General features: G+C 33.6%; 3 protein-coding genes and 2 non-coding genes across 7 annotated transcripts; 4 read left to right on the forward strand and 1 right to left on the reverse strand.

Moving 5' to 3' along the window:
• The first annotated feature begins 45 nt into the window (after window positions 1-45).
• Window positions 46-5871, forward strand: LOC107930436 (phosphatidate cytidylyltransferase 1). Of its 3 annotated transcripts, none has more exons than XM_016862106.2 (12): window positions 46-211; window positions 1725-1921; window positions 2018-2271; window positions 2355-2506; window positions 2786-2927; window positions 3081-3237; window positions 3587-3634; window positions 3728-3814; window positions 4173-4301; window positions 4403-4459; window positions 4854-4937; window positions 5555-5871. In XM_016862106.2, the coding sequence occupies exons 2-12, from the start codon at window positions 1847-1849 to the stop codon at window positions 5639-5641; spliced, it is 1272 nt and encodes a 423-aa protein (XP_016717595.1). In that variant the 5' UTR covers window positions 46-211; window positions 1725-1846; the 3' UTR covers window positions 5642-5871. The 3 variants fall into 3 exon arrangements, with proteins under 3 accessions (XP_016717595.1, XP_040958573.1, XP_040958572.1); XM_041102639.1 differs by having other exon boundaries at window positions 48-211; window positions 2355-2431; XM_041102638.1 differs by lacking the exon at window positions 46-211 and adding an exon at window positions 1372-1450.
• Window positions 5872-8707: 2836 nt separating this feature from the next.
• Window positions 8708-10281, forward strand: LOC107930438 (uncharacterized). Its single transcript, XM_016862108.2, has 2 exons — window positions 8708-9126; window positions 9641-10281. The coding sequence occupies exons 1-2, from the start codon at window positions 8745-8747 to the stop codon at window positions 10081-10083; spliced, it is 825 nt and encodes a 274-aa protein (XP_016717597.1). The 5' UTR covers window positions 8708-8744; the 3' UTR covers window positions 10084-10281.
• An 8736-nt stretch (window positions 10282-19017) lies between these two features.
• LOC121222939 (small nucleolar RNA snoR109) lies at window positions 19018-19119 on the reverse strand. Its single transcript, XR_005920309.1, has one exon. It is a non-coding gene; the product is annotated as a small nucleolar RNA snoR109 (small nucleolar RNA).
• Window positions 19120-20593: 1474 nt separating this feature from the next.
• On the forward strand, window positions 20594-26900 carry LOC107930415 (myb-like protein A). Its single transcript, XM_041103195.1, has 5 exons — window positions 20594-21079; window positions 22377-22559; window positions 24034-24147; window positions 26149-26307; window positions 26424-26900. The coding sequence occupies exons 1-5, from the start codon at window positions 20738-20740 to the stop codon at window positions 26484-26486; spliced, it is 861 nt and encodes a 286-aa protein (XP_040959129.1). The 5' UTR covers window positions 20594-20737; the 3' UTR covers window positions 26487-26900.
• Window positions 25333-25434, forward strand: LOC121222940 (small nucleolar RNA snoR109). Its single transcript, XR_005920310.1, has one exon. It is a non-coding gene; the product is annotated as a small nucleolar RNA snoR109 (small nucleolar RNA).
• Window positions 26901-26919: the final 19 nt, after the last annotated feature.

A 26919-nucleotide genomic window follows, 5' to 3' on the forward strand; every position in this document is an offset into this window, starting at 1 on the left:
TAGTTTTTCATATTCCAGAATATTAGTAACAAAACAAAGTAGTCTCTCTTTTGCTTTGGCTTTGCTTGGCCTGGCCTTCTTCTCCTTTTGCCTTTTCATTATTCTTTATTTCTATGTTCCGCTTGCTCTCATGCGGTTTCCCATTATTCACTGCAACTAAAAAGCTAACCCAGGTTTCTAACTACCCCTTTTGCCTTTTTCGTTTACACCAGTAAGTTCTTCTCTGCTCATCTCCTCGATAATTTTTGGGTTCAAAGGAAAAGCATATTTCTTTTCTGCTTCAGATTTCAATTTGACTGGTTATTTTCGTTATTTGCTATGTTATATTTTAAGTTCATTCAAGTTTCTTATCTGGGTTTGTGTTGCTTGATTCAGTTTTGTACCAAGTGGAGCTGTATTTTCTTTTAATAGCTCCTGCTGGAAAACTGGAATTTGAAAATTTGAATCTTGTTCATGGAAAGCTTGATAGGGGTTGTATATATATATATATATATATTTACCCGTGTGTGTGTTCTATAACTTAGTCAGGTTTAGGTATCGTCTTCATGATTGAATCAACGAAACTCTTGCTATGACCAAATCAGTACTTGTCGTTCAATATAAGATAGTCACTCTTCGACAGAGTAGTCTTCTCCTTCGAAATAAGTCAGATTGCATTTTATCAAATTAGACCCAAAACTTTAGATAAAAGAGTGAATTAGTCTTTTAAAAATTGGTGTGCCTGATATAAATACAAGACAGTAGCACGTGATGTCTCATGTGTCACATCATGCTAAAAATTAATTTTTGACATAGAAATAGATGAAATTTTTAAGGGAAGTACCAGTTTGCTTTTTAATCTAATGTATAGGGACTAAGTAGAGAGAGTAAAATGCAATTTAAATCCTAATACAAGGGCCTCTACAGTTATTTTACCGAACGAAATGCGAATTATTGGAAGTAAAACAGTTTTTTGAACTTATATGAGTTGTTTTGTGTTGATATAAATACATAATTCTAGATACATAAATTCTGAAGTTTGTGAATTTTATGAATTATTTGTTTTACCCAAAAATTTTATACTAATAAACTAAGATAGTAGGAACATTAGTTTTACTGAATTGAGTCGCTCGTGTTTCCTATTTCAGAACATGCGTACTAATTCGAAAATTGCTAGGGAGGTTTGTGCCTAATTTTAATGTGGAGTAGTTCAGGTTAGAATTTATTAGCTTCAAAAAGGAATAAACATGTGGTATCCTCCTGTTGGAATATCACTATTGGTCCCAAACTTTGAGTGAAGCATCTAATTCCAAAACCCATGGTTACCTTTCAATTTCCATTGAAAACATAGTTGCTCTTTTTCTATTGGTTCAAATCCATACCCGGTAATAAAAATATTGAGGTTTAGTTGAGTGAAACAATAAATATAGACATATGATATACATGTTTAAGGTTTGCTTATTTTGAATCAGTAGGTGCTTTCTCTCTATCATATGTTTATTTGTTAGTTTTGTTGATTGGCAAAGGCTTTACATTTTTTTCATTAGGTGTGTTTAGTGTATGTTTAAGTATGTTTCGGAAAAGAAGAAAAAGGTTGAAATGTTTGCATATTTAAGATATTTTATGTGCCTAAGCTATTTTGCTGGATAGTGTCCCTGTTATTTGCCTAGAGTCCATCCTTCCATAACACCAATTCATCTTCTATGTATCACTTGGCTCAATAGAATTGTTCATGTTTCTTTCAGTGAGTTCCCAGTCGTCATCTCTTTGAAGAGGGCGTTATTTGGCAGCTCGGGCAGCAATCGTTTTCTTGCACCACAAACATATGCATGTTTTGTCTCCACGATTGACATTAAAGTAAAGAGCCATGCAAAGGGAGAATAATTCATCCCTCTCATCAGCAGCTAGTCCTCGGGTTCGGCACCGTAAACGATCTAATGAGGTTGGTTACTCAAAATATCATAACATTTCTAAACGGGATTTTCATTTGCAAGAAAGGTAAATTTTTATTTTTCTTAAAATTGAAATATGCTATCAGGCCATTCCTGAACCTAGCAAAGCAAATGGCGGAAAATTGCTTGTTGATGACCGTAACAAATACAAATCAATGTGGATCCGGACATACTCTACCGTTTGGATGATTGGGGGTTTTGCATTAATTGTCTACATGGGTCATCTCTATATTACAGCTATGGTGGTGGTTATCCAAATATTTATGGCAAAAGAGCTGTTCAATTTACTCCGTAAAGCACATGAAGATAGGCATCTTCCTGGATTTAGGCTGTTAAATTGGTAAGAATACTACCTTTCACTTTATCACTAGCATCCTTTTTCATATGATTAGAATGTATATAGCTTTGCTTTTATGGGCACAGGCACTTCTTTGTCACTGCAATGTTATTTGTTTATGGTCGCCTTCTCAGTCAACCACTCGTCAATACCATGACTTCAGATAAGTTTTTGTATCAGTTTGTCTGCAGCCTTATCAAGTACCATATGGCTATCTGTTACTTCTCATACATTGCAGGTTGGTTAAGCATATTATTTTATTTTTCAACTGAAAGCATGGTGGACAAATTATGTCAAGCATTCATCAATCAATATCTTAAATTTCTCTTTTGACCAAAGTGGGACTAGATGTCCTTTCTGTGAATATCTTTATTGTTTTGTTACCTGGTAGATGGTTTTCTCAGTCATTATATTGTGATTGCACCCTTGAATTTCTCTATTTTTCTGTTTCTTTGTATAAAGTAATATATATGACCATTGATATTGTTATTTTTTGGTTTTCGGTTCTTGGGATCAGGTTTTATATGGTTTATTCTTACATTGAAGAAGAAGATGTACAAGTATCAGTTTGGCCAGTATGCATGGACACATATGATTCTGATTGTGGTGTTCACTCAGTCATCCTTTACTGTGGCCAATATCTTTGAAGGAATTTTTTGGTAACTTTTCTTTCTCAATCACCCTTTCTGGTACACAGATGTGCAAATACATATGTAAGCATTCAAAATGAAACAAGTTGAAAAGGTCCATGTTCGTAATTTTTAAGAAATCCCAATGTTGTCGGTACTTTTAACTTACTTCCTCTCTTCCAGGTTTCTTCTTCCAGCATCACTTATCATTATCAATGACATATTTGCTTATATCTTTGGTTTCTTCTTTGGGAGAACCCCCTTAATCAAATTATCTCCGAAGAAAACATGGGAAGGATTTATAGGAGCATCCGTTACAACTATCATCTCCGCATTTGTGGTGAGCTTACTTGTTTTTTTCTCTATAGTACGCCAACCCCATCTTGGTCGTAGTTAGGATCACTAGTAACACATGTCAAATATTTGCAATAATTCAGGTGTATATATAAATATTCATTTCGAGTTCTCTTAGGCATGAATGTACGGAAATTCATCCTAATCCTATAATCCAAAGATCTAATGCTAATACCTTGACTACTAGTGCTGAATAACAAGTAAATTTTAAGCACGTATTTCTTGTTTTCATTTTCTTTGCACATATTCGTCGCCCTCCTTAAACAGGAATACGTTTTGTTATATTTTCATCCTAGTATCTCTTCATTAACATGGAGTGAGTTTTGTGTATGCAGCTTGCAAATATATTGGGTCGTTTTCAGTGGCTAACATGTCCGAGGAAGGTAATTATTGTATTCAACCTATCCCGTGACCCTTTAAGTAGCATTCCACTTTCATTTTTCAGAAAATTTAGGGTGTGAAGGTAATGATTGCAGGATTTATCAACTGGTTGGCTTCAATGTGACCCAGGTCCATTGTTTAAGCCAGAGTATTATACTTTACCGGGATGGATTTCTCAATGGGTAAGCTTTCATTTAATTATATTCGGGTTCATTACACTTTACCTTTGACGTTAAAGTTTTGTCAGTATGAACTTCTTGATGGTTTAGAACTCTGTGGCTAACGGGGGAAGACCTGATGTTTGAATTCGAGCAGAGAGTCATAGGAAAACTTGTTTGATTCGGTTGTATTTCTTACTACGAAACTAACTGTCCCAGTTTACGAGCGTCCCCTCAACTTGAAGTACTTTGGGTCTTTGTAAAGTCCTAAGGCCAAATTGAAGGCTGGGATATTGGTAGCGATAGGTTTAAAAGCTAGTTGTGTCATTACAAAGGTGTAAATGCTAATTTCCCAGTTACAATGCTCCATCACTTGTTGCAGTTTACTTGGAAAGAGATCTCTGTTTTGCCGGTTCAGTGGCATGCTTTATGCCTTGGCTTGTTTGCATCAATTATAGCACCATTTGGGGGCTTTTTTGCTAGTGGTTTCAAAAGAGCTTTCAAAATCAAGGTAGAACTTCTTTCCTATTCTTCATTCAGACTTCGGTATAGCTTTCTTTGAGATACCAACGGGGGTATTGTATGTCAACCCAACTTTGAATATTGTGGCAGGACTTTGGTGATAGTATTCCCGGGCACGGTGGAATTACAGATAGAATGGATTGCCAGGTGATAAAATCGACTCTTTTTATCCTAATTTATCATTTCAGTGTATAAGTTTTGAGGTATTGTCAAGTGGTGAAAGTCCGGAATAGATCAACATTGGGTTAATTGCAGCAGACATCCCTAAATTATGGTCCAAATTTTAAGTTAATCCCCAAACTTAAAAATGTTGTCATCGAGTATTTAAAATATCAGTGTCATATCAATCAAGTTATTCCATTAAAGGATCTGATTGATATAATATTGATACTTTGAAAATTCAAGTAAAATGTCTTGAAGTTCGGACACCAATTAGAATTTTGATCATAATGTGGAGACGTCTATTGCAATTAACTCGACTAACATTCAATGTGTGAATTCATTGCGGCTGACAAATTTTGTTATCCAACTTCTAATGTAGATGGTGATGGCAGTATTTGCATATATCTATCTCCAATCATTTGTTGCACGTGAAGGCATCACAGTTGAAATGATCTTGGACCAGGTAATATATATATTCATCCATTTTACTGTTTTCACTTGGCTCCATCCATACAATTACTGCGACATTGCTAGCACCAGTATAAGCATAGACGGTTTTTTTATACAATTCCTAAACCATAAAATGGAAGATATTACTAAGGGTGTAAATGAGATACTTGTGCTTGCAAACTGTTAGAGTTCAACTTGAAAAAATTCAAACTTGATTTGGTATTTGTCGAGCTGAGCTGAAGCTATCCATCGAGCCAAATTCAAGCTTAGTAATACCTTACTCAAATGACTCATGAGGCTTATCGAGCTTTTCATATTTTTATATTATTAAATTATAATGCTGCCCTTAATATATATTATTAGCCCTAAGCTTAATTATAAGCCGAGCTCGAGTAGTAAACGAGCTTAATCAAGCTTGAGTTTAGAAACAGATGTTCGATCGAGCTTTATTCAAGTATCAAGCTCTGAATTTCAAGTCGAGCTTAGCAGTTTTGGGCTCGGTGTTACACCCCAAGATACTATGTGCTTAAGCATTTACGATCGAATGTTACAACATCAGTAATGTCAACTTAATCGACAGTATAGATAGTTAATAACATCTGCAATTTGTCTCTATTTGTTTCAATGCAGATATTGACGAACTTTAGTTTTGAGGAACAACAAAGTCTTTTGATAAAACTGGGGCAGATCTTGCAGGATAGAGTTGCATATTCTTAAATTTATTGTTTGCCTTTATAATTTTGTTCCTTTCTCCAACAAAAAAAAATTGCTTTTTGTATATGGTGTTGTGTAATTCATATTTTTAGGCAAGAGGTAATTTTTTTTGTGTGTGGGTAGGCTTTGCATATATAGTCAGTGTATGTTAATTTAATTATTAATCAGTTAACTATTGTACATGAAAGATGAAATTTTTATTAGTACATATTTATAATCCGTTAAATGGTCGATATTTTAGTTTTGATTTTTTTATCGGTTCCAAATTATAAATCGACTCGATTCGATCATCAATTTTCGTTTCGATCTACAATTATTTATAGTCTCTCCTTATGTATTCAAACTTACGTCTTTTTACATTGACAACAATATCTATGTTAGAGTTAAGACTCAATTTGCAATATGTTACAAATTTTTATACTTTTTATAAATATAGAATTTGATCTTTATATTTTCTTTATATTTAAGAATTTAATTTCTCTACTTTTTATATTCAAAATTTAAATTTAATTATCAACATTATTAAAATTATTTTATTAAGTTCAAGTTAATTAAAATATTAATTTTGTGAGTTTTTATTATTATTTCAAGATATTACATTAATAAAATTAATAAAAAAATAACAATGTTAACAATGAAATATATAAATTTTGAAATTAAAAATCAAAAAATAGAGAGTTGAACTTTTTTTTAATAAAAATATAAGGATTAAACTTTAAATTTATAAATAATATAAAGAATTATGACAATTTTTTAGTCATATGTCATTCGATTGGGACTTTTTTGTTAAATTCGTCTTAGTCCATTCAATGTATATTAAAAATGATAAGAAAATGTTATTAACCATTTTATATATAAATATCATATTATTATCATAAATAATATAATAACTTTCCTTATATCAAACCATGTGTGTTAGCCTAATGATTAAGATATTCACTGTCTCAAGTGTAATTTAAGATTTAAGTGCACTGACAATACTTTACACTCTTATCGTAATTTAAAAAAAAAAATTTCTTACATCACTAACAAAACAATCTATAAAATATTATTACTTTAGCTAAGATTTTAGTGATGTAGCTTTAAAATTCTTTTTATATTAAATAATAGTATTTTATTTATAATAAGTGTCTACACTCTACAGGCATCCGTTAATTAAGGAAATTATATATTATGTGTCTATTTTCCACGTGTGAGCCGACAAGAAGAGTAACACTTGTGTGAGCCGGCAAGATTTAACACGTGTAAACCATGTGGAAATTGCATGTTGCTTTACTCAAACACCCTGCTTACTCAAGCACTCAACGAGTCAACAAATAAATCGGATAATTTAAATATTTCTTTTTTACATTTCCTATATTATTTTTAAGGTAAACTGTTATTAATTTATTCGTAAATTTACGTTTTAGTTACTCAAATTTAAAAATTTAGTAATGATAAATTATCTAAAAAAATTATTTAATCATTAAACTTTTGAATATTTTTATTTAAGTCACTGAATTGTTAAATTTTTTTAAAAAAAATTTTGACTGGCAAGCTCTAAACCACGATTAGTAGAATAGCATATTTTGTATTAAAATCAATCTAACGTCAGATTGTTCAGTTTTGGTTCTTAAATGTGTGATGTTCAAAGTTGTTTTATTAAAAAAAGTTTAATTGTACAATAAAAGGAGAATGTGAGCTTTCGACTAATGTATACCGTGTGAATAGAGAATGCCATATAATATCGATTTTAACAATTCATTAATTTAAAATGAAAATTTTTGAACGATTCTAGAATCATTTTATAACTTTTTAAAATTAAGTGACTAAAATATAATGATACGGGTAGTTCAGTTACCTTCAATGTACTTTACCCTTATCTTTTAATCCCATTAAATTCCAATTAATTATATATTTTCTAAAATTTACTCAAATTTATGATTTTAAAAGATGTACAATAATATCATGCTGACTCAGCCAATACACATCATAGATCGAAAATATATATTTCTATGTTGCTATTATTATTCTTTCTAAAAGGAGTAAGTTTTGTATTAAAAAATAATTAAATAAATAATAATTAAACCATAAAAACTTAAGTAAAGCATGTGATTTACCGAATTTTTACACGGTAAAAATAATTCGATTATTGAGATAAGCACGAAAACCACGTGGCAAATGTTTCCATTTAAGGAAAGATATTTTTGTCCAGATTCATTAATTCAACATTACTGTTTTTTTTGGTTGAAAATTCAATTATACTTGGACGGCAAGGTTTTAATACCAAATTGCATTTAGCCTAGCATAACAAGGTTAAATTTTGCTTTAAATTCTTGTATTTTTCATACGTTTAAAATTTAATCTTTCTCAAAAAATTAGTAAATTAATCAATGTATATTGGATTAAAGAGTAAATTAGTCTTTCTTGTTAAAAATTTCATCCATTTGTATTATTAAAAACTGGCATGATTGATGAAATAATCAGACAGTGACACGTGACGTGCCATATGTACCTCGTGTTGATGTACAATGCCTTGTTTTTAACAGTACAAATGGATGAAAATTTTAACAAAACGACTACTTTGCTCTTTAATCTAACATATAAGTATTAATTCACTCATTTTTTTTAGTAGAGGGAACAAAATGCAATCTGAATTCTAGTACACATACCTCTACGATACTTTTATCTACCTTTAATTTTTCCAATTTAAAAATGCAAAGTCTAATTGCTGAAACAGTAAAATCCTTCCGTTAAATCCAAATCTACATCTTTTTGATTGTATTTTAACAATATTTGGGATTGAACTTCAATTTTGAAATATAAAATGTAAAAGGATTAAATTTCTAAAAATAAAAATAGAGTAACTAAATTCTAAATTTACAAAAGAAACAAAGACTTAAAACATATTTAAACCATTTAACAAAGATATTACCTTAATAATCTCACATGATTTGCGTTCTTTTTTTTTTCCCTCTTGCTAATATTCTAAATAAATTTATTAATGTTCTATTGGCTTTTCCCATGTCATTAGGATGATGACATTACATACACTGTATCTATATATATAAAGCAAAAATAAGGAATCATAGGATGTTCTTTTAGCATTTTTTTTGTTTTATATTTTATGATGTTGAATAAGATAGCTGTGGCTTTCAACGAAGCAGCTGCACGGCTCTGTGAGAGCAGTGGTAGCGAGCACTCTTCCAAGGACTCCATTGATCTCTCAGATCTCGTGAGTTCCTTTTTCGATTGCCAAGTCGAAACTCATGAATCGCCGACGTCGTTTTGTCGAGATCGAGACAATTCCGACGGTTATTTATCGGAATCCGAGACGAAACGAACGTTGTTGAGTTTGCTTGGCGGTGACGATGACCGAGACGAGGATGTGAAGCAAATAGTCCGGGAAGAGACACAACGTGCATGTGAGATGATGGTAGAGTTCGGTTTATCCGAAGACTTTAAGCGGCAGTTGATGTCTCATCTGCGCCACAAGGGCTTTGATGCTGGTTCGTTCTCTTTTTTTATTTTTTATTTGGCTTAATTTGCATTGATTTTAGTTCGTAATTAGCATTCATTGGAATCAAACAGTAATTATATATATACACACACAATCATATACAATGGTATGAATATTGTATCAAATTTAAAGGGATTAAACTACAAAGCTTTCATCTTTAAGGGGTTAAAATGTATTTTGTCATTAAACCAATTTATAATTTTAAAAATTTCAAGGGACTAAAATAATAATTTTTTATTTTGAGGGACCAGCCCTGCCTGCCTGCTGGTCATTGGCGTCGTCTGCTATTGTAATGCATTTCTTAGGCGGTGGATTGGATGTTTACAAATTTGAGTCCAGGAGGCATTGCAGCTTATGCTATAAGAAGTTTTTCGATTTATATTTGGTTTTTTTATTTGTATGTTTTCGATTTTTTTAAAAAAAATCAATATTTTATACTTAAAAAAAATATAATTTGGGTTATAAATTTCGGAATAATTATTAAATGGTTTTTGTATGAACAGGTCTTTGCAAATCTCGATGGGAGAAATTAGGACGAAATCTACTCTCTGGAAACTACGAATACGTAGATGTGAATATCAACGGAACTCGCTACATTATTGAAGTAAACCTAGCGGAGCAATTCGAAATAGCTCGACCAACAACTAGTTATACTTCATTACTAGAAGTTATCCAACCGATTTTCGTCGGTGAACCCAAAGTACTAAAGCGGGTCGTGAAGTTAATGTGCAATGCAATGAAGAATTCCATGAAAACCGGGGGGATGCACTTGCCGCCGTGGCGGCGTAACGGATACATGCAATCAAAGTGGTTCGCTCGTTATAAGCGTACCGTCAATGAAATTCCCGTCCGCCCGACCATATCTTTCCGTTGCAAAGATAATTTTGGTAGCAATGATGGGTTCAAAGTTGGGTACTTAGCTGCCGCCTTGGACGGTACTAGCTAGGATTACATTTGTACATAAAGAGAGTAAACTGGTTCAATAAAGCTTTATTATCCTAAGATGTGGGAGAAGTTAGATATAGATTTTCTATCATTCTTTAACTGAATTTGAGTTCGAGTTTAGTATTTTAAGGTTTGATTTGATTAGTAAGTGTTTCTTTTTCTGTGAATAAAAAATATTACAATGAACTATTTAAAGGTATGCTAAGTCTTCTTGGAGTCGTTCGGATAGTTGAAAGCCATCTTTATAACCAATAATCATTTTAACTAAATTACCTGTCTCTTTATTATCTTTTCTAGATACATGATGAATTGACCAATCCACCATTTTAGTCGATAAAAGTTAAATTCTTCTAACCAAAGCAGAATTCAACATCTTTGTGGAATTGCCCAATATAGTTTATACTGCCTCTAGACTATCTAATAAAATAATCTATCTAACAAATTCTGCATCAAGTAGAATCATCAAACTATCCTGAATACCTCATAATTTAGTATCTAAAATAGAACAGATTCTTAAAAACTGATTATAGCTAAGAATCCATTTCTCATTCCTGTCTCTTATGACATCTCTAATCGTAGCTAATCTAGAATAATCTTTTATTACACCACCAGTGTTTAAATGAATAGTGTTTTATTTATAAATATATTTATAAATATTTTAATATTAAATCATATTTTTTAATATTCTTAGTTTTAAAGATAATTTTGGTAGCAATGATGGGTTCAAAGTTGGGTACTTAGCTGCTGCCTTGAACGGTACTAGCTAGGATTACATTTGTACATAAAGAGAATAAACTGGTTGAATAAAGCTTTACATCCTAAAAAGTGGGAGAAGTTAGATTTAGATTCTATCATTCTTTAATTGAATTAGAGTTCGAGTTTAGTATTTTAAGGCTCGATTTGAATAGTAAGTGGTTTTTTTGTGAATAAAAAATATTACAAGGAACTATTTAGAGTTATGCCCAAGCTTATCTGGAGGCGTTTCGAATAGCTGAATGTCACATTAATAACTAACAGTCATTTTAGCTAGACTATCGACCTTTTTGTTGTCTTTTCTAGATACATAATGAATCGACCAATGCACCACTTTAGCCAATAAAAGTTAGATTTTTCTAACCAAAGTGGAATTAACACCTTTGTAAAATTGTCATGTATAGATTGTACTGCCTCTAGACTGTTTGATAAAATAATCAATCTGACAAATCCTCTATCAAATGCAATCGTCAAACCATCCCAAATATCCCATAATTCAACATCTAAAATAGAACAGATTCTCAAAAACCAATTATAACCAAGAATCTATTTCCCATTATTATCTCGTATGACATCTCCAATCATAACTAATTCGGAATCCTCTTTTACTGTACCATCAATGTTCAAATGAATAGCAAGTGTTTTATTTATATATATTTATAAATATTTTGATATTAAATCATTGTTTCTTTTAATATATATAATGAATTTAATTTTAAATTCATCGAATTTAGTTTAAATAGTTAATTTTAATATATATAATGAATTTCGGAATTTGGACTTTCTACTATTGAAGGTTGACTTGACTAAATTACAGCCATAAATAAGTCTACTCTCTTCTTCCCTATAAGAAGCAAGTAGGCCAGACTCGACTAAAAACACCATTTCAACATTCTCTGCCATAATAAGACCAGAATGTCGTCATCTCATGCGATTTTTTTCATATGACTAACTCTTATTATTAGAAGAATTAGATCAATTTAATTTTTCTATTATTAAAAAAGTTTATATATTATTATTAAAAAACTAAATAAGATAAATTAATAAAATTAACATTTATCAATTAAAAATATAAAATTATACTTTATTTTGAAATAATTTTGTAAATGAAGCCTCGCTTGATAAAATATTAAAAAATCCAATCAATTAATATTGCTATTAAATAAAAATTTTGTAAAAAATGCTAAGGAAATAAAAACCTACTTATTACTTAAAAAATGAGTTTAATAATTTTTATATTATTTTATTTCAATTAAAATTATATAATATTTTATCAAATAATTTAATTATATACACTATTTAATTTTAAATAAAATAACAAACATTTTTTTAATTTAAATTCAACAGTTAATTTTACATAACCAAAATATTTTGTTTCATAATTTTTTTAAACAATAAATATTACTTTTGCTTCAACTTAATCTTGTTTAATTATTTTTATAATATAAACATTAAATTTATTTATTTAATACTAAAGGGGTTAATTCCTATGTAGATTCACGCAATGCTTTTTGGTGGCTCCATGATTAACCAAGATTTGGCTGAGTTGGTGAGGCTAAAAATGTGTCTCGATTTGAATTTTATCCCGCATAATATGGTTTTTTTTTTCAAAATTCAAATAAAATTTAAAATATTTTGTAATATATATCAATCCCTTAGTCTGTTTAGAGTCATTCTAATCTAAAATAAATTATTACCAAAAAATGCTTTATAATGTAATTCTACGTTTTAATAAAAAATAAAAAATAATTATCTTTGATATGTATAAATGCAAGTGTATCCACCAAGGCTAATCGAAGGGTCAAGCCGAGACCTACTTAAAAACTGAGAGAATATGAACAAAAATATAAATCTGAACAAGTAAGGCTTTTTTTTACCCCAATTTGACTTGATTTTGCAAAAAAAGAAAAAAAATCTACTATTTGCTTGTTAAGTTGATGTTCTTTTAGTATAATTTTTTTTAAGTTTATAAAAAATTATTTTTTTAATATTTTTAGCATTTATAATTTTTTTAAAATAAAATAAAAAATTTAATACAAGTAAATCAAGCTAAACTCAAATTTTAACATTTTTATCTAGATCAAATTTGAATAAAATTTTAAATTCATTATCCGAGTCGAACCAAACCTATCATACAAGACTAAAATTTTGTCAAAACTCCGACCATAAACTGGTCTACATAATATCTATATCTAATTAAATTGATGTATCATTTAAACTTGGTACCACTCGGTGAAATAATGCCTATATAAGATATTTAAATCGGGTAATTAACCAAAAAAAGCTAATTTTTTTTAAATTTACCAAAATGGGCCTGGTATTTTATTATTTACCGGAATGATCCCTTTCCCCTAAATCGCGTCCACGCCAGCGTGATGTCAGGGGACGTGTCAGCAAATCGCGTCCACGCCAGAGCGATTTGTGTCCACATTAGTAAAGCGCGCTGACGTGGACGCGATTTGCTGCCACATAGCGCGCCCCTAGGGACGCGATTTCGTCGTGTTTCCCACGTTAGGATTTTTAGGGTTTTTAGGATTTTTAGAGTTTTTAGAGAAAAAAGTAAACAAATAAGGGATTAGAGTTTAGGGTTTCATAATTAAATTAATTAAAATGTATTCAAAATTGGATTACGTTACGTGTTTATGGGTTTTTAGGATAAAATCAAAGCAGAATGATTTATTAGAAGGATTTTTTAAGTCGCGCTCACGTGTACGCGCTTTTGCTAGAGTAGGTCCTGGAAAAATAATTTCGAGTTGACATTTATGAGCAAATAGTTTAAAAAACGCTTCAAGCAGGATGTTTTATGAGAAGAATTTTTGAAATCGCGCCTCGTGGATGCGCTTTTGCTACAGTTGGTCCTGGAAGAAATAATTTTGAGTTGACGTTTCTGAGCAAATAGTACAAAACAACGCTGCAAGCAGGATGCTATTTGAGAAGAATTTATGAAATCGCGCCCTCGTGGACGCGCTTTTGCTATAATAGGTCCTGTAAAAATAATTTTGACTTGACGTTTCTGAGCAAATAGTATAAAATCGCTTCTAGCAGGATGCTTTATGAGAAGAATTTGTGAAATCGCGCCCACGTGGACGCGCTTTTGCTACAGTAGCATGTTTGGGCTGAGGCTATAAATGAGGCAAAAAAGTTCTCAGAATGCATAAGTCGCAGTAGAAACAATTTAGAGAGGCTAAGAAGGTTAGAGTTTCAAATATGAGCGAACATATTAGTGCTATTATTTACTACGATGGTGAGGTTTGCCACACCGAGAATGGTGTTGTTTTTTTTTCAGAAAATACGGTGTGACTGGTTTTTAACCAGAACCTAGATTTGACAGAACTTCGTAAAAGAATTAGGCGTAAATATTTCGGAACGACGCCAATGAAAGTTTTGTCTATTACGTATCGATTCTGTTCTTCTGTTGATCCGGTGACATATGACTCGTTCGACATAAAAAATGCTCGTAGCTTGGAAGCAATGGTGCAGACTCATCTTACTAGTGGAGCACCTTATATTGAGTTATATGTACAATTTACATCGCCAAATGATGTACTTGTGACCGGTGTTCGAGATGTATACGCGACCCCTGGTCGACATTCGGTTAGCGGGTTACAAAACACGGAACAACCCATGTTTAGTAGCGGTGTTGAATGCACATCCCCCGCAAGACACTTTGTCGGTGGATGGGACATGTACGTCGGTGGCTCGATGTTTGATGCTGGAAATACGTATTGGGGAACGACATCAAGTTCTAGTGGTTAGCAATCTACATCCAATTAAAGTTAAGGGTTTAGGGTTTTTAATTTAAGGGTTACGATTTTAAAATGAAGGGTTTATGGTTTTAAAGTTAAAGGTTACGGTTTTAAAGTTAAGGGTTATGGTTTTTAGGTTAAGGGGTTATGGTTTTTAAGTTAAGGGTTAGGGTTAGGGTTTTAGGTTAATGGGCAAGGTTTTTAAGTTAAGGGTTTTAGGTTAAGGGGTTAGGGTTTTTAAGTTAACGGCTAGGGCTGGGGTTTTTAGGTTAAGGTGTTAGGGTTAGGGTTTTTAAGTTAATGATTAGGGTTAAGGTTTTTAGGTTAAGGGGTTAGGGTTTTTAAGTTAAGGGTTAGGGTTGGAGTTTTTAGGTTAAGGTGTTAGGGTTTTTAAGTTAAGGGTTAGGGTTAGGGTTTTTAAGTTAAGGGGTTAGAGTCTTTAAGTTAACGGTTAGGGTTGGGGTTTTTAGGTTAAGGGGTTAGGATTTTTAAATTAAGGGTTAGGGTTAGGGTTTTTAGGTTAATGTGTTAAGGTTTTTAAGTTTAGGGTTTAGGGTTTTAGGTTTTTAGGTTAAGGGGTTAGGGTTTTTAAGTTAATGGTTAGGGTTAGGGTTTTTAGGTTAAGGTGTTAGGATTTTTAAGTTAAGGGTTAGGGTTAGAATTTTTAGGTTAAGGGTTTAAGGTTTTTAGGTCAAAGGGTTAGGGTTTGTCAATTAAATTATGTATTTAATTATAATTTATAAATTTATAAATTTTTAATAAATTAGTTTAAGATTTTTAAGTAATAACTCAAAAAAATTCTATTTTATTACATCAAGTAATATCAAAATATTCAAAATATTTGTACAAATAAATTTAAATACAAAAATCAATGTCTCTGCCTGCCGGATTCAGTGCCACATGGCGGCCGTCAACGGTTACGCGCTGGATTCCTCATTTGTCTAGCTTCCAGCGACGGTTGTGGTTCATCCGGCGGGGATTCTGGTTCTTCCGATAGGGCATCTGGTTCTCGGAGTTGGGATGATGAGCCACCTTGATAGAATAGTGAATGTGGAGGTATTTGTATCACCAACGGCGACGGTGTTTGAAACTCATACGGTGGTAGGGATTGGTAAAAATAAGAGCTCCCCGACAGCCCCTCTGGCGATCCATTGTGCATCGCTGGCCTATACATCAGCAGTCCACTCGGCGTTACAGGAAATGGATCTGAACCGGGCCATTGGCTCCAACCTGCCATAGGACTCGGAAATGGAAACATATAAGGGTTAGGATACATAAAAAGGCTAGGAAACGCACCTGGCATCATCTGAAAAGGCGGTTGCGTGGGTATCATCGGTTGAACTGCTGGGTCGGGTGACTGTGTCGGTGCTATCGTTGGGCCTGGTAATTGAATGGCTGCTGATGATGAGCTAGATAATTGTCTGGGCCTCGTTGAGGGGCCAGCGTCGTCGTCTTGTCGTCTTGGATTTAAAGGCCCGCGTCTTTCCCTTTGGACACGTAATTGCGGTTGCCCTCCTCTGCCTACAGTAAATACGGCTAGCCATGGATCCTAAACCATGGCATGTATTCCGGCACGCACGCTAACATTGGCGGTCCACTCGGCGTTACAGGAAATGGAGTTGAACCAGGCCATTGGCTCCAACCTGCCATAGGACTCGGAAAAGGAAACATATAAGGGTTAGGATACATAAAAGGGCTAGGAAATGCACCTGGCAACATCTGAAAAGGCGGTAGCGTGGGTATAATCGGTTGAACTGCTGGGTCGGGTGACTGTGTCGGTGCTATCGTTGGGTCTGGTGATTAAATGGCCGCTGATGATGGGCCGGGTGATTGTCTGGGCCTCGTTGAGGGGCCAGTGTCGTCGTCCTGTCGTCTTGGATTTAAAGACCCGCGTCTTTCCCTTTGGACACGTAATTGCCGCTGCCTCTCATCTGGCGACAGTAAATACGGCTTGCCATGGATCCTAAACCATGGCATGTATTCCGACACGCACGCTAACTCCGGAACGATGACCGGTTCCTTAGTAGGTATATAATCATACCGATCTTCCCACATTTGGATATTCTCGGACCAGAATCTTGGCCAATCTGTATTCAATTTCGAAGGTCAATTTTGTGGTGATAGTCAAACACCTCAGGTTCCACGGGAATCGGTTGTCTAAATCCAAATTGCCGTAACACCCTGTCTGACTGGTGCATCTCCACGGTCGCGTAGTTGATCAACGCGACTTTCGCATGCCAAGCGTTTGGATTTTGTAAGAACTCATCCGGAATTACTGCCCGAATTGCCGGATCCTCGTATGGTGTCCATTGAAGCTATATGAACATGATAGAAATATTAGTTATATACATAATAATAAATACTAAATACCAATTGACTAGCGAATGATGGAAATATTAATTTTATTTAATACTTACATGTGCTTCCGACTGTTGGTCTAATAGAAGTCGTATAACTTCAAGAGAGGTAGGTAATCGAGCATGACTTGCCGGATGATTCCACCTAATTAAATAAATTTTTAGCATACTTTTATTTTTAAAAATCTACATAATAATTGTAAAATCTAATATAAAATTTACCTCGTTATGAATGAGAATGTATATGGGTGGTCCACTCGAGGACGTAGAAATAGAAAACGAAACTGTGCCCATGACTGCAATAGTGATAGACAACCTTCAATTTTCGCTTTCCCCGGTCGCGTCGCCCCGCACATCTCCCGATATAACGTTGCCAATACGGTAGATCCCCAACTCAATTCACCAGCTGCTCTAAAATCAACGAGTTTCAGCAGCCATCTTAGATGTACGCGGCTCCGCGACGAGTCCGACATTAGATAACCTCCAATTAACTGAAAAATATATGCCCGAGCATATCGAATTCTTTCTATTTCGGTTGAATATTCATCCGGATCTGGGAATGTGTCTCGTAACCAGCCCATCTCAATCTTACCTCCGTCCAATTTCTTCGGAATAACACCCAAAAGCTTATAGCACACCACTCAGTAATCGCTAGATTGGACAGACCTGGTGATTGGGTATCCGTCCACCGACAATCCCAATTGCAGACTGAAATCTTCCAAAGTGATAGTGCACTCTCCACATGGAAGATGGAATGTGTGCGTCTCGGGTCTTCACCTCTCGATTAACGCACTGATTAGTTTTGGGTCCACCTTTCATCCCCGGCTTACAGTTGCCACGTGCCAAAAACCCTCTTTCCGCAGATAGTTCTCTACCAACGGTGATGGAGGAGCATGCATATTCCAGATATTGCATTACAATATCCGATCTACAGACTTTTATAAAAAATAATAAATTAATAATTAAAGAAAAATACATAAATAAAAAATTCTTAAATAATATTTAAAAATTAAATTTAACGCTTACCATTTTCATTTGTTCCACCGATATGTGTTGCTTATCAAGACGAGTCAATTCTCCAACCATTGCTGAAATCGTACAAATTTTTACGGTTTAAAAAAATTTTAAAAAATTAATTTTTTTTAAAAATATTTAAAAATAGGAATTTAAGAGAAATTTAAGAGGAAATTGAGAGCAAATTGAGATTAAATATGAATTCGAGAGAAATTTTGAAGAAAATTGAGAGGAAATTTGAGAGAGAATTAGTTTGTGAAAGAAAAAAAAAGAGTGGGAATATTTATAATTCTTTTTTTTTTTACTGTTGGGGAGGGCAACGGTTAAAAAAACGGCCGTTACACTGTTCACGAGCGGGGCAAATTGCGTCCCCAGGGGCGCGCTACGTGGCAGCAAATCGCGTCCACGTCAGCGCGCTTTGCTAACATGGAAACAAATCCATTTTACGTGGACGCGGTTTGTGTCCACGTCAGGAAAGCGCGCTGAGGTGGACACGATTTGCTGATGTGGACGCAAAGGCTCATTTCGATAAATTTAAAAAAAAACTGACTTTTTTTTATATTTTGCCCATTTAAATCCACTCGTTACTGTTTAATTTATGTAGACTTTGATTAAACGGTTTAGATTGATTTTTGAGTTAGATGATTTTCAATCAATTTTGCTTTTAAAATTTAAAGGCTTTGATTCAAGTGAATCCAAACTTTCAAGCCATTTTGAATTAAGATTCGAAATTTTCGAATCAAATTATAACGATTTAATTTATTTTTAAATTCAAATGAAATTGAAAAAGCCCAATTAAACGAACCGATAGCTGGGACTGGAAATGGATTGAAGACTTGCAAATACTAAAATCGAAAGTAAAATACAATTATTTGTTCTTAGAAATGGAATGAATGTAGGCACCGATAGACGCAAACTGCAGAGAAGCAAAGCAGAAAGCCTGGAAGGTGACCTAATTTTTGATGTTAGAGAAGGGTCTCTTGAAATAGCTAAATCCTATGATATTCCCTTCTTCTCCCCCCTTCTCAAAATTTACCAAAAAAAAAAAAACAATAACATGAAATGAAATGTACGAAGCTCGGTAAGCAGATTAACCGACGGAAGCTTGAAATTTTCAAATCAAGCACGATAACCGGCCAGTTAACTTCTCTATTATAGCTACAGCCACTATGGCAAAATCAAGATCAAGGATACTGATTTGAATCAAGCCCCTTATCTTGGTACATGTAGCATTAAATTCAATCTATCACCGGTTAAACGAAGAAAATAGTAATTAAGCACTTGATTTTTCACATGCGAATGTAATACCCGCAAATATCGGAAGGATTAAACCGAAAGAGAGTGGCCGATCTCGCCGTTTATAAAACCCTAGATGATGGAATGCGTGTTGTTATGTGTATATATAGGAGAAGATCTAACGCATGTGGAGGATTGGGAATGGAGGAGGAAAGATCTCAGCCGCACATCTATATGCAGGGATAGTTTTTAGGTTATTTGTTTTTTGGGTTAATATATTATTTAGTAGTTGAGTTGGCTTTAATGTTCAATTTGATATCTGAATTTTTTTATCCTAATTTCAGTACTTAAATTTGTCCTCAATGTTCAATTTAATACATGAGCTTTTTGCCCAATGAATATGTGATATGTGTGCTCTAGTAAAAAACATAAGACTTTAATTGAGATAAAAAAAACTCAAGTTAATATTAAATTGAATATTAGAGTCATACTCATGTACCAAATTGGAGAAAAAACCCACGTACCAAATTGAATATTAATACCAATCTCAGATACCAAACACTAAACTGATTCTTTTTTTTTATATATTTTTTTGTAAAATTGACCTAGATTGTCATTAAAATAGATTAAAATTTTAGATTCGAGTCTCATCAAATATTATAAATCATGTTTGAATTTTTTTCAGTACATTTTTAGTGTTTCTTACAAGGTTTTAGTGAAAATTTAAGTTCAATTAGTGATTGAGTAAAAAAATTATGAAGTATTCGTGTTAATATTCAACTCTTTTGAAAGAAATCTTCGAAATGTTGTGTGATATTGACGAACCCTTTAGCAAATTAATATTGTTCCCCTTTTAAAGTTTTTTCTCTTGGCTCTAACAAAAATCCAAGTTCCTAAGGTTGCTTGAAAAGGTAATAGATTCAACATAGTGGAAGCCTCTTATCAAGTCGAATCGTACATAACTCACAATCACCTATTAAGAAAATGTGAATATTTGCACTTAGTATGCACTTGTAGGCAACCATTCTACCACTTGGTCCTTGGTAAGTAGTTTTACACCATGCACAATTTGGCCAAATGAGGTGTTCCCACATTGTTAAATCGATTGCCTCTTCCGACAACTTCAAGTACTATGACTCTATACAGAATCAGGAGACAAAATCTAGATCGAAGACAATACCATCTCGTTAAAGCATCAATTGATTCCTAATGAATAACATTACAAAAAATTCTCCACTCAACAAATTCATTTAATATGGATCATTAGTAAAAATGAATTAAACAATTGAAATGGATCATTAGTAAAATTACCAAACAAAAGAGCCAATGGCCCATCTAATTTGAAACTCGGAGCTACCAAAACCGAATCCGACCCGAACTTTATAAGCATAAAATCACAAAAGAAATTAATCCACTTGTCTCCTCGGCGAAGGAAAAAAACAACAGAAAAAAAAGAAAAAGAAAAAAAGAGGGAGAGATCTAAAGGGAGAGAGAGAAACATAGAGCGAGTCACAGCGAAATCGTCACCGATCCAACGCGAACGAGTTAAATGGAAGGAGTGGGGGCTCGACTCGGGCGGTCCTCCACTCGGTACGGACCAGCCACTGTGTTCACTGGACCGGTCAGGAAATGGAAGAAGAAATGGGTCCACGTTTCCCCTTCTAACACCGGCAACAGCTCCAACAATAACAACAATAATCACTCTCATAATAATCAGCAGACCACAATCAACGGTACTTCTAACGGTAATAACGTTTCCCATCTCCTCCTTTTTAAATGGACACCTTTATCCCAAACCCAAACCAACAACAACGATAATGACAATTCCTCTAAGAACGACGCCGTGGCGGCGCCCCAAGAGCCGCCAAGACGGAAGTTTAAATACATTCCGGTAAATTCTCTTCCTTGGGTTTTCATCAATTTCGAATTTTGGGTCGTCTTTTTTAAGTTATTTTTTCCTTATCTGTATATGCTTATTTTGCTTTGTTTCTTGGTGGGATTTTTTTGGCTGCGAATTGGGATTTGATTTTGCGTGCATTTTATGTAATTGCTTGATTTGTTATGGGTTTTAGTTGGATATGTTACGAGCTTCTTCAATGGAACTATGAGTTAGCTTGTTGTTAATTGCTTTTAAGGAAATGTCAATGATGAATAGAGAGAAAGCCCAAGTTGGGAATTTTTTTTCGCATTGATCAATGACTGAAATTTTATTAGATGAATGTTTCTCACATAAATTGTGGTTCGTAATATTTTTTCATGGCCTTGATGCACTTGGAATCTTTATTTATGCTTCACTTTTGTCAATTTTATAGTTAGTGAAAATGTGTTTCTAGAACAATAGCTTGCTTATCAACAAATTTTGAATTGCATATGTGTGAGGGTACAAAATTGAGCTGCTTGCCATCCTCATACTCATAGATCAAATCCGGGTTCTGGAGAGCTTTTGAAACCAATGATATAATGATAGTGAAACTGTTGGATCGGAGATTGAAAGGGAAGAGGACCGAGATTAGGACCTCGTTTCTTTTCTCTGACTAATCGAACTCTAACTATACCCTATGCAGTTGCTTTAAGTTGAACACGGTTGTCGTAATACTTGGTAAAAGTACCATGAAGGCCATTGTACTAGGAGTCGAATTGCATTTTGTCCCTTTTACTAAAAAATTGGGCAAACTAGTCCTTGTACATTAGATAAAAAATCAAACTAGTCATTCTATTAAAAGTTTCACCATTTTTATTGTTAAAAACTAATCACTGTATGTGCAACTGTCTGGTTAATTCCATCAGTCACTGTCTAGACTAGTTTGCCCTATTTTTTAGTGAAGGGGACAAAATGTAATCTGACTCCTAGTACAAGGCCTCCATGATATTTTTACCGTAATGCTTGGACCTATCTGATCTAATCTAGTATGTGAAATCATAGTAGCATGATGTATGGCTATAATCATATTGCTTGCATTGGCATGAAACATAATGTTTCTACTTTTGATCATATCAAACACTGATAGTGGGTGCTTTTGTCTGGTAATTGTAATTCCCTTTTTAAGTTTTTGATTGGATAATCTGAATATGCTAACATTCACAGGTTTGTGAAGCTGCTTAGTTGTAACAATTGTTGGTAGAAATGAGTCCTAAGATCAGTTCAAATTGTTCGATCATCTTATTATTTTGATTGCTTGAACATGCAGATTGCTGTGCTAGAGGAACAGAGAAAGGAAGCTGATGAAAACACCGATGATGAATCTAAACTGAGCGAAGCTGACCCTAGTGCTGTAGAGCCAACTTCCAAGAATGATGGTCTTGATGAAAAACCCGACATTAATGACATACCTGTCGAAACCATTTTTTTTAAAACAAAAATAAGTTATCGACTTTAAAAACAAAAATTGGAGTCGCTACCGATCCTTTATTAAGGTGTGATCGGCTCACCAAAAAAAACAATTCTGGTCTGCAAAATTTGAGAAAACAGGTTCGGGAGTCAGTTACGCACGAGGAAGGGTTAGCACCCTCGTAACGCCCAAAAATCGGTACCAAATTTGATTATTTTATGTCTTGATGTCGAAAATTTGAAAAGATTTTAAATAGAAATTTTTAACCCGTGAATAGATTTAGAATGATAAAACGTTCTCATTTCAAAAAAATAAAACACCACACCCAGTAAGTTAGAGCACAATATTTTAAATCTTCGAAATACCGAATATCGCTTTTTGTTTTAGAAATTCTTATTTCGAGATAACGAAATGTCACGACCAGTAAGTTAGGACCCGACATTATGAATTCCTGAGAATAAGGTTTTATTTGAAAATTGCAAATTCATTGTAAAATAAATACTTAGCTCGTTCAATTCATCGAAAAAATGAACACGATCCAGTAAGTTAGGACACGATCTTTCTCGAGAACCATGATTGCTAAATATTTAAAAATTTAAAAAAAGATTTTAATGCTTTCACAAAGCAAAAATAGATTTTTCTTTAAAAGTACGATAAAATGCTAATGCGTAACATGAAATCATTACTCTAATTTAAAATATACCTATATATGTATACAAAAGTTATGAAAATAAAATATAAAATTTGTACATGTATTTATAAAAGTAAAAGTATATATATAAAAAAATGTTAATAAATTTTGAAAGCATGTATATGTACGTATATATAAAACGAATGTGAAAAATGTATTTATAACAGTTTTGAATAACATATATATAGACTATAAAAAAATATATAAATGTATGAATTATAAAATATAGGAAATGTATGAATATTATAAAACATAAACGTATATATATATAAAACTATGAAAATAAAATAGTAGTAAAATATGAAAGATATGTATATGTATTTAAATCCATTTAAAATATATATATATAATGTATAAGCATATAAAAATTATAACATACGAAAACATTTAAATATTATAAAATATAATGTATATATGTATATACATATGTAAAAACAAAAACATTTGAATAAATACATATATATTAGCATACATATGCGTATATATATAGATATAATAATAATAATATAATATAATAATGACAAAAGGGTCAATTTAAAACTTAAAACAGTGATTTGGGGCAAATCCGCAATTACAATAAACAAAATTGGAGCAAATTAAAGTACGCGCAATGAGAGGAGGACCGGAAGGGAAATTTTTCCAAACCTCCCACACACTGCGTTTAAATGGGATTAAAATAAAACAATTTCAGTATTTCATAGCAAAATTTAAAAACCAAAAACCATAATTTTGAAATGATGGAAAAATGAAAATGATTAAAAAGGTAAATAGCCCATTAATAAAACCCCATTTCAAACTCTAATCAAAACCCCATTCCAACTTCAGCAACAGCAGCCGCAAGAGCTGCTTCTTTCTCTTCTGCTTCTCACCGAAATCCTCCCCTTTTCAACTCCGATTCGGACGCAACACAGCAAGGGCGTCAATGGCACGCCACCACTGGTAAGAACCTTCTTTCCTTCTTCTCTTTATTTATTTTTGTTTTCGGATAACAAAAGAAAAACAAAATAAAGTAAAAAACAGTAAAATGAACAAAGAAAAAATAAAAATCTGTCACCTTCAAAATCCTTGCCTTTTTTCCTTGTATTTTCTTTTTCAGTTTTTTTAGTACAAAATTTGCCAACCCCCTTTTTTACATATTCGATTTGACTTTAAATAGCCAAAATAACGAAAAGAAAAACCCCCGAAAACCTCTTTTCCACCCTTTACAGTTCGTGGTTGTTGCAGGTACGAGCGTGTGCACACAAGCTATTGAACGTGGGCGAAGCCACTGCAACGTGGGGGAAATGGAACGGTTGCTGCGGCGTTGAAGAAACTGCTACTAGGGTTCAGTTTTTTTTTTCTGCTGAAACTGTTCCATAGCTTGGGCTGTAATTTGGACTAATAGATGGGCTTGTAACTTGAGTCCGGGCCTTTTTTTTCTGCTGAAACTGTTCCATAGCTTGGGCTGTAATTTGGACTAACAGATGGGCTTGTAACTTGAGTTTAGGCCTTAGGCTTAGTTGGGCCCGGGCAATAATTGGGTATTACAATACCTATGGATGAAAGTCAGGTGAGCAGCAAAATGTTTTTCTATATACTTTCATTTGAAAAGGGGCATGGGGGTGAACAGGACTGAAAATTTTCACTTTCAAGTCGAATGAGCTTAATTCCAATTTCCTGTCTCAGGAGGATAATAAAATAGTGCGACAAGATCTGAACGAAAGCACATTGGATTTGAGCTTGGGTTAAACGGTTCGTGAATGTGAGTCTGATTCGAAAACAAATCGCAACAGACAGTTGGAAAGAGTAAAATTGAGTAGTGGTCGAACATGAATGAGTATAGCTTTGCAGGCTGTTTCAGCAAAAAGATGCAGATGGTAAGTAGACATTATTATTAGTCTCCTCATTTATGGCATATTCCATCATCTAGGGTTTTATAAACGGCGGGATCGGCCACTCTCTTTCCCTCTTTTGTCATCGGTTTAATCCTTCCGATATTTGCGGGTATTACATTCGCATGTGAAAAATCAAGTGCTTAATTACTATTTTCTTCGTTTAACCGGTGATAGATTGAATTTAATGCTACATGTACCAAGATATGGGGCTTGATTCAAATCAGTATCCTTGATCTTGATTTTGCCATAGCGGCTGTAGCTATAATAGAGAAGTTAACTGGCCGGTTATCGTGCTTGATTTGAAAATTTCAAGCTTCCGTCGGTTAATCTGCTTACCGAGCTTCGTACATTTCATTTCATGTTATTGGTTTTTTTTTTTTGGTAAATTTTGAGAAGGGGGGAGAAGAAGGGAATAGCATAGGATTTAGCTATTTCAAGAGACCCTTCTCTAACATAAAAAATTAGGTCACCTTCCAGGCTTTCTGCTTTGTTTCTCTGCAGTTTGCGTCTATCGGTGCCTACATTCATTCCATTTCTAAGAACAAAAAATTGTATTTTACTTTCGATTTTAGTATTTGCAAGTCTTCAATCCATTTCCAGTCCCAGCTATCTGTTCGTTTAATTGGGCTTTTTCAATTTCATTTGAATTTAAAAATAAATTAAATCGTTATAATTTGATTCGAAAATTTCGGATCTTAATTCAAAATGGCTTGAAAGTTTAGATTCACTTGAATCAAAGCCTTTAAATTTTAAAAGCAAAATTGATTGAAAATCATCTAACTCAAAAATCAATCTAAACCGTTTAATCAAAGTCTACATAAATTAAACAGTAACGAGTGGATTTAAATGGGCAAAATATAAAAAAAAGTCAGTTTTTTTTTAAATTTATCGAAATGAGCCTTCGCGTCCACATCAGCAAATTGTGTCCACGTCAGCGCGCTTTCCTGATGTGGACACAAATCGTGTCCACGTAAAATGGATTTGTTTTCATGTTAGCAAAGCGCGAGTCCTAAGATCAGTTCAAATTGTTTGATCATCTTATTATTTTGATTGCTTGAACATGCAGATTGCTGTGCTAGAGGAACAGAGAAAGGAAGCTGATGAAAACACCGATGATGAATCTAAACTGAGCGAAGCTGACCCTAGTGCTGTAGAGCCAACTTCCAGGAATGATGGTCTTGATGAAAAACCCGACATTAATGACATACCTATGGATGAAAGTCAGGTGAGCAGCAAAATGTTTTTCTATATACTTTCATTTGAAAAGGGGCATGGGGGTGAACAGGACTGAAAATTTTCACTTTCAAGTCGAATGAGCTTAATTCCAATTTCCTGTCTCAGGAGGATAATAAAATAGTGCGACAAGATCTGAACGAAAGCACATTGGATTTGAGCTTGGGTTAAACGGTTCGTGACTGAGTCTGATTCGAAAACAAATCGCAACGGACAGTTGGAAAGAGTAAAATTGAGTAGTGGTCGAACATGAATGAGTATAGCTTTGCAGGCTGTTTCAGCAAATAGATGCAGATGGTAAGTAGACATTATTATTAGTCTCCTCATTTATGGCATATTCCTTAGAGATTCAATTTTCCCTTCGGCCTTCAAACTTGCAGCCCCCTTGTCTTAAGCTAGAAGAAGACATTGAAATGTCTCGTCTTTGTATTTTTAGTCTCTTATATTTGACACTCCATTGATGAGCTCTGATTGCAACTTGTATTGATTTAAGAAACAGAACAAGCTAGTTTTTTTTTGTTCTTTTGTTGGATGTCCCATTAAGTTGGTTCTCTCGACAGCTTTTTAATGGAAAATATTTCAAGACATTGTGTATAATTTGTAA

Source organism: Gossypium hirsutum, chromosome D10, assembly GCF_007990345.1.
Source record: "Gossypium hirsutum isolate 1008001.06 chromosome D10, Gossypium_hirsutum_v2.1, whole genome shotgun sequence".
Lineage (NCBI taxonomy): Eukaryota > Viridiplantae > Streptophyta > Magnoliopsida > Malvales > Malvaceae > Gossypium > Gossypium hirsutum.